The sequence below is a fragment of the Sinocyclocheilus grahami genome, unplaced genomic scaffold (assembly GCF_001515645.1).
Source record: "Sinocyclocheilus grahami isolate Dianchi unplaced genomic scaffold, SAMN03320097.WGS_v1.1 scaffold4435.1, whole genome shotgun sequence".
Taxonomy (NCBI): Eukaryota; Metazoa; Chordata; class Actinopteri; order Cypriniformes; family Cyprinidae; genus Sinocyclocheilus; species Sinocyclocheilus grahami.
The window spans coordinates 5,071-13,482 of NW_015509372.1; the positions used below are offsets into that span (position 1 = coordinate 5,071).

The following is an 8,412-nucleotide window of genomic DNA, read 5'->3' on the forward strand; positions in this document are numbered from 1 at the left end:
GTCCTGGGAGCAATGTTGGTCATTGTGACTGTGGAAATCAACAGAGAAGAACAGTAATTATAATGTCAAGAGAAAATGATCCCTGCATCCATTCCTAAGACATTTAAAATATTATGTTGTACATGATATTAGATGATGGCGGACTCATTTCTGGGAGCAGATGAATCTCCAGGGGCCTCATTTATAAAAACATGCATAGAATAATCCTAAATGTGAATGTACAACAGTTTCTGAAATTTTCCTAAGAATGATTTATACTGTATGCACAAACAATTGTACCTGCAAACAAGTGCATTATCCCTACTTACAGAACAGTTATGGTTCAGAAAAAGTACTACTCATCATAATTTAAAATGTATTTATATATATATATATATATATATATATATATACACATGCACAAGTGAGCTGTTGTTTCTTTTGCATAAAACAATAGTAACACATTGTGCCTATTTATCTTCACATTTTCATAATCAAAGTTGGATTATTTTAACAATTGGTATATGAGTGCAAAAGCTTAATTCACATGCTCTTTAGTTGGGGTATAATGTAAAAACTGATGTGAAAATGTTCTTATGTACATTTATAAATCCCGATTTGTTCCTCATTTTTGACATAGCATGAAACTCATGGAATTTGGGGTTTCAGGTCAGAGGTCACTACCTCTGTCAGAGATCTTTTTGAGCTCTTCTTTGCAGAAATCCTCCAGTTTGTCTCTTAGCTGATGGACAGATTCTCTTATGCCATCAAAAGAGAAGAGAGAACAGAAGGGAATGTTGGGTACATCTGTAGATTCGGGAGGTGCAGAGAGTGACTGGAAACTCTACAGACAGTAAATTTAAACAGAAAACGTGACAAATCATTATTAATAACTTTTGAGCACTTAGTTACAGTCCTGAAACTTCACAAGAGCCCTTAGGGTACAGTCCCAAGGTTAGGACTTATGTGGTTTCAGTATACTTAGGGTCTTTACAGTCAAATTCATGAACGTGTTAAAATTGTTTTTTATTTTCAGAGATAGTTGCCTTTATCAAGTTTATGATGTAAGAAATCTAGTAAAAATGAAGCAAAACGTTAGCAAGCTTTGTACTGTTGGTTGGCACCTAGTAGTATTTAGCAGCTAAATACAGTTCTGTCATGACAACTCTCGGAGGGATTGGCACGGTAATGTACATGACTATGTTCATGTATTTGGTCTTGGCGGAATAGATCTGCTACGCTGCTGCTGCGGCAGAGCAAGCACCGAGACTTGTTACTGGCAATACATCCACATCATGCTGCTGTGAGCATGTAATAAATATTGCTGCTGCAAATATAACATACATGAAATAAACCCCCACAAAGCAGGAAACATTGAAGGGACAGTACAAGACAAACCCCCCCCACCCCACAAACAGATCTATCGCCAAGACATATGTACTGCTGCTGCTCCGAAGATCCATGTGAACCACATTTATTGCTATCTATGTGTGCCTGGGCTACCACACCGACCAGCTTAACACTAGTGGCCTATGACTATGTGAGCCTGGGCTACCACGCCAACCGGCTTAACAATAGTGGGCTATGACTATGTGAGCCTGGGCTACCACGCCAACCGGCTTAAAGCTAGTGGCCTATGACTATGTGTGCCTGGGCTACCACGCCAACCAGCTTAACAATAGTGGGCTATGACTATGTGAGCCTGGGCTACCATGCCAACCGGCTTAACGATAGTGGACTATGACTATGTGAGCCTGGGCTACCACGCCAACCGGCTTAACAATAGTGGTCTATGACTATGTGAGCCTGGGCTACCACGCCAACCGGCTTAACAATAGTGGGCTATGACTATGTGAGCCTGGGCTGCCACGCCAACCGGCTTAACACTAGTGGCCTATGACTATAGGGCGCCGACTGGCTTAACTCCAATTAGACGCGCACTGTGTGTAATGTTTAATTAACAAAATGGATATATACATTGCAATCCGATAGATAAGACCCCAGCACCCACCTGAGCAAATATCATAATTTAGTCATTTGATAACTGCTGTTACTTTCTCCACTTCATCAGTCCCAGCGGCAGCGTAACAGCTTCTTAATTCATGTTCGTGCAATGATGAGACAGACAAAGTTTGCGAATGCATGCCATTTTACTCTATCGTGCAGACAAAAGTTGTCAAAGTTACAGTGCACAAAAACCCCTGGGTGGTCTGACCTGAATGAACTGAAATAAAAGCAGAATATAAATGTTTTTTTTTCCGTTTTCTGAATTACACAGCACAGCGAGCACATTTCTCCGAACTACACTACCCATAATGCATTTCACTCGGAACTAACTGTTACAGACGTAGATAGTGATCTCCAGCGTCTCCTGCAACACTGCCATTGATATGACTGCGATAAGCGCGTGCTTCTGACGCTGCATGCAGCTGAAATCAACCACACACTCATCACAATGAAAACATCGACTTTAGAAATAATGATGTGAACACTGGGATAATCGCAGATGTAAGTGGCGAACCCCCGTTGAAATGCATACACAAGAATGCTTATTTCATTTAAACTGTTTCATGTCCGTTGCTATTGGCGTGTCTTCAGAGCGATTAAATATGCTCTAAACTGCGTTTTGCTCCAGCTGTATAAACACAGATGCTAAATGCTGCTGCTAATATGCTTAATATTGGCTCCTGCATACAATGCAAACTGCTAACATGACACTTAGTTTAAACTTCATTATAGTTGCTCATTTTTTAATTCAATTAGGCAGACCGCGCACACAGCGATATGGATTGGAAGAGCATTCACTTATCTTAGATGTTGATTTCGCTGTTCTGAAGCAAGCTGCAACTGATACGACAAACCCTAGTCATATATTTGAATGGTGAGCACGAGCTCATTGACTACCGATACAGGAGAGAACCAATCAGCTGTGCCATGTGATTATGTCATTAGGTCAGATTGAGTTAGACCTATCGGACTGCGCCATCTAGAGTTTCATGCCATAACTCTGTATTAGGTAGTAAACCAAAATGCATGCAAATGAAAGGCCGGTCTGATCTCCCCGTGAAACCAAACTCACAAAACGGATACCATGCAACAAAACAATAAACTTCCTAATCTACAGAAAAGATCTCAAAGAAAACCATTTGCCCAACTGTCCCTTCACCCATCCTTAAGCCCCCTCCCACCCTCCTTGGTCACTGAAAGTTGACTCAGAGTGTCAGGAACTCAGCTTAATATACATACTGCATTTATTATATCTCAAGAATTCATGATTTTAATTCTTTCATGTTTGGTATCAATTTAAATGTTTCAGTGTGATTTTTAAAATGGTCTCAATTTCCCAGCAGTCAACTACTCAACCAGATTTTGCTTTTTACGGCTGCGGGTACCGCTGCTGCCGTGTCTGCAAAATGCATTTGCAGCTGTTGACCGCCGAGTGGTGCTTTAACCACAAGTTCCCCTTCTAGGGATATAAGCTGCGAATGCTCCGCATACCCAGGCCATTTGAGAGAATAAGTTTATGGGATAATTCATATAAACATGATTATAAGTTGATCCCTTGTCATTTGAAATGTAACTTAAAGCTTAAAGAGTTAGGAATAAGTACGCACAATGATTTATTTGCCAAATGGCAATAATTTTCTTTAAATCTACCAGTTGCGGTTGCTTCCGGGCGAGCGAATTCTCCGCAGCTTTCTCGCCTCTGCTCTGTTGCTATGACTGGTCAGGATTATAGCGTGTTCTCAGTGATTTGCTGGTCTGCGGCAGATTTAATGCGTGAGGTATGCTGTTAGTGAAGCGCTCGCCCAAGTGGAAAAATATGTTGTTGCTGTCAGATCTCGATTGCCGAAAATCACATTGTGTTTAATGCTAAACCAACTCGACTAAATCAAAAGAAAAAAAACACTAACTGTATATTTTTGTTTTCTCAAGCAATGCAAATTTCAAAAGTCCACTGAAAACATTATCTTCTTACATTTTTGGTCATGGACAATGTATGTTGAAGATATACTTTATTGTCAATGTTACTGCCTAAGCGGTAAATTAAAAACAAAAAATGTTTATAAAAATGTGGGCTATATAAAATTTTAATAATAACAAACATCATATTGTTCCCCTTGTTTTGCGTATGCTCGTGTCGCTTACAGTTAAAGTCCTTCTCTGATTTTATTATTGTTTGCAAGGTTGTAACATTACTTTGCAATATTTTAAATATTTTGGGGTATTTTGCATGGTCTGTTATTGGAGTAGTGTCACTTGGTGGAAGCTTTAACTCCTATTCACTGGGAATAAAAAAATTATTTAGCTGATGCAGAGAGACATATAGACCCGGGGGAATCCCCCCCATCTCCCCACCCTCTGATTACCTATCATAACGCAACTATGTGTAAACCTTATTTGGCGGTTTTTACTTGCAAAACCAGCTATATTTTTCTTGCATTCGAATAACAATGAATGACAAACCTGAAACGATAGAAAAAGGATTTGAGATGAATTTCATTTACAAATACGGAAGGAAATGTGCATACATTTAATTCATTATGCTGCCGACTGCAACTGTCAAATCTAGCCCATTGGCAAAGCAAAGTTGACTGCTACATGCAAAAATGTGATTTAATATGTTTGCCTGATAACTTGTACAAGTGTATGGTTAAAGCGCCACTGAAAGCTACAAATGCATTTTGTTGCAGAAGTGGCAACGGTGGTACCAGTTGCGGCAAAATAATTGTATAATGAGAATCTTCCAGAAGAAAAAGCTCAGAGAAATGTTTCCTAAGTGAGTGCAGTATCTTTAAAAGAAGATGATCAGATGAGTCTGGCACAACACAACACACAGAATTCCTGACAACTCTGCGGTCAACGGCTCATTCTGCTCTCATGAATCGTTTCTTTGCAAGTTTCCTGTCAGAGCAGGATCTTGCTTAAATCTGTGTTACCTGCAGGAACTGGATGTGATCCTGTGTGTGCTCCAGCTGCTCCAGCTCAGCGTCTCTCCTCCTCAGATCATTGATCTCCTGCTCCAGTCGCTCCAGTCGTCCTTCAGCTCGACTCACTGCAGTCTTCTCCTGATCTCTGATCATCTGTGTGACCTCAGAGCGGCTCCTCTCAATGGAGCGGATGAGCTCAGTAAAGATCCTCTCACTGTAATGCACTGCTGTCTGTGCAGAGCGCTGTATGACACACATCACAATCACACAGTGGGCTTCTGTGGGACTGAAGAGGAGAGTCCAAACTGAGACGGAGACAAACTTCTCTTCTTCTCCAGACTCACCTTCTGAGACTCCACAGCCTCTCTCAGCTGCTGAAGATCTTTCTCTCTCTGCTGGAGTCTCTGCTGGAGCCTTCTCTGTGTCTCCTTCAACTTTTTCTTAAAACAAAAGGAGGAGGGGGCAAAAGAAATGCACAAAAATTTATTTCACAGGAAAATCTTTAGGAATATAACTATCAAAACGATGCTGTACCTTATTGCACTGCATCAAAGCAGTCACTGTCATTTACTAAACTGTGGACTAGCTTTGACTCATGCTGCTGATTTGAGTGGTGATGCTTGCTGTTTTATGTGTCTGTTGATGACCTTTAATTTTTAACCATAAATGAGCACGCTGCTTTTCTGATGTTCATTGAATTTTTCCATGTCTTTTTTTCCGTGTCACTTGAAATATGTCTGTTTTGGACTTGTTGCCACCAAAGGCAAGACATGGTAGATATGGTAGTCATGGAATATGATATTCAACATTTGATATTAATAATGTATTAGTAAACGTCTCTGTTTTCAGCGCCCAAATCAAATATGGTGACACGTCAATCAAACCTCACTGGCTCATGCAAGTCATGTGACTAAACATGTTGCCATATTTGATTTGGGTTCTATATACATAGGCGTGTCGCAATAATTACTATATCAAATTATCGGGAAAGGTCCACGAACCGGGACTCGAACTCGGGATGCCCGAAGTGCAACAACGCTACATGTAGACACATTGCCTATGAGGCTATCTGTGCCAAAGGCCGTTGTGTTTATAAAAAATAATGTTGTGGCATTCATATTTATATATCAGATCGCACTGTATCGGTCATCTCATCTGCTCAATGTGTCGGAGGCGCAGGCAGCTCCTCCACACAGAGAGTGGACAGCAACAGGTGAATAGAAAGCTTTACTCTAGGCAAGGGGTGCTGAACTCAGTTCCTGGAGGGCCACAGTCCTACAAAGTTTAATTCCAACTCATATACCTGTAGTTTTCAAATAACCCGAAAGAACTTGATTAGCTGGATCAGGTGCGTTTAATTAAGGTTGAAGCTAAACTCTGCAGGGCTGTGGACCTCCAGGAACTGTTTTGCTTGCTACTACAGCCAGTTTGGGAAAATAAGTTGGTTTGAAAGCCGCAATCCACATCTCCTGTCTTCCAGACGATTAGCGATTACTGATGCCTTTGCCTGACAGTGCAAATAATTCAACCGTAATTCAATATATAGCTAAAGAGATGTAGCCATCTAACATGGTCAAAAACAGGCTTTAAAAATATGCTGCAAACTTTTGACAGGCAGTACGAATCCTAAGAAAACGCACAGCTCCAAAACCTTTTGTACAACAAAATGAAAGATGACATTCTGATGAAGATAAAAAAAAAACATCTCATTTTAGTCCACTACAGATATGTGGTCAAGCTCAAATCTGATCCCATGCATGAGCTTGACCAGTCGACGTGTTTAGAGACCAGGGGCCTCATTTATAACCATTGCGTCCGCACAAAAACAGCCCTGAAAGAGGCGTACGCCACTTCCTGCGCAAAAGGTGGGATTTATAAAAACAAACTTGACGGGAAGATTTGCGCACTTGCACGCAAACTCTGACCCATGCGTACGAACTCTTTTTCCTTGAGTGAGAAAATTAATGAAGTAAAAACAATGATTTTAAGCTCTGTTTTCATGTCGATATATATACATTTACATTAAATATTCCACTCTCATATGAAGATAAGGACTGAAATTATTTGGAACGCTCAAATTGAGTTACGGTGCTCTGCCTTTGTTTAGCCGTGCGTCAATATGAAGCTACTGTGCTGGCCCGGAGTTATACGGTCATCTGCCCTTGTTTTACTGTCCATTAAAGTCTGCCGCATTTAAATTACAGTGCACTTCATTAGACAGACGAATTAGATTGCGATCTACCAAACTGCTCCATTTAACAAAGCACTGTAAACAGGCAAAGACTAGATAACTTTGCAACGATAATCATAAATAATCTTTAGTTTGTTTGTTTTTTCTTTTAATAATGCAGATTATTCACTCAGTGCCAGCCTGTCAATCTGGGGCTGCCCACTTCTAGTTGCACGAATGCCATCACAGCGTAGCATGTATCACACAAAATCAGTAGTAACAGTTCGCAAATAAATCCATGTCCTACCTTTTCATGTAACCCGATAAAATCCATGGCAATAAACGTTTAATCCACAAGCATTCTGAGCATTATTATTACTTGCTGGCAGAGCCGGCCTGACCTAATAAGCAATATAAGAGGTTGCATAGGGCCCCGTGGCCACCAGGGGGCCCTATGAAAACCCACTATGCCAACGTAACAACAGTAATGAAAATGAATGGTATTGTTATCTTGGGCCTTTCAAAATACGTGGATAATTCTAGATATCTTACTATACGAATGGTTTAGATTTTTAAAACGCAAATTATCTTATTTTCCCTCGACCAGTCAAGTTTTCACTTAACACTGCGCATTTTCTGTGTAAAAGTTTGGTCAGATTTTCTCATTGATCTGAACAAAAGCAGCAGACGTGCTGAATAAAAATGCAAGTTCACTCACTGACGGCAGGTGGCGCTTTAGGAACAGCAGAAGTACAGCCATTACCATGGTTAACCCTGTATACAAAGCAGCGCCACGCAACTTCTGACACCTGCTTGTTTGTCACCGAGGTCAAGCAGTATTTACATGTTTTCAAACAGCTATTCAGATGTTTTATTCACTTTGGAGTTTATCGAATAACACCAGATATTTAAAAATGCCATATCTTTATTCAAACATTTGTTTGCACCTAAACATTTTTGCATTTTAATCAGGAATAAAACATGCCAGCCCAGAAAATAGATTATTCTGTGTTATTATTATTCTTTTTAATTTTTATAACCCAGCTGTTCTTGCTTTATTAAAGCATTAATGTCACTAAATTTTCATGCATATTTTGAAGGCAGTGGTTTAACTGTTAAATAGCTAAAATGGTTAAAAGTGCTTTAAGTAAATATATCTTAATATTTATGTACTTAAAGATAAATACTGAGTAGACATTCTTCTTATTGAAAGTATAAATCCTTTAGTTTAAATATGCTCATGTGAAAAGCCTTTGTATAGTGATTGTTTCATGTTTGTTCTGAGACTAGACATGACTTTCTTTTCCCTACCCAAATTCACGTTAAGGCTAC

At 39.9% G+C, this 8,412-nt stretch overlaps 1 protein-coding gene across 1 annotated transcript in view; it reads right to left on the reverse strand.

The window, feature by feature from the left end:
* Window positions 1-8,412, reverse strand: part of LOC107576836 (tripartite motif-containing protein 16-like) — an 11,514-nt gene that overhangs the window by 1,453 nt on the left and 1,649 nt on the right. The window contains exons 2-4 of the mRNA XM_016262964.1: window positions 5,255-5,350; window positions 4,920-5,153; window positions 664-823 (exon numbers count right to left, since the gene is read on the reverse strand). Of these exons, the coding sequence (XP_016118450.1) occupies window positions 664-823; window positions 4,920-5,153; window positions 5,255-5,350 (490 nt within the window). The remainder of the gene's footprint in view (window positions 1-663; window positions 824-4,919; window positions 5,154-5,254; window positions 5,351-8,412) is intronic.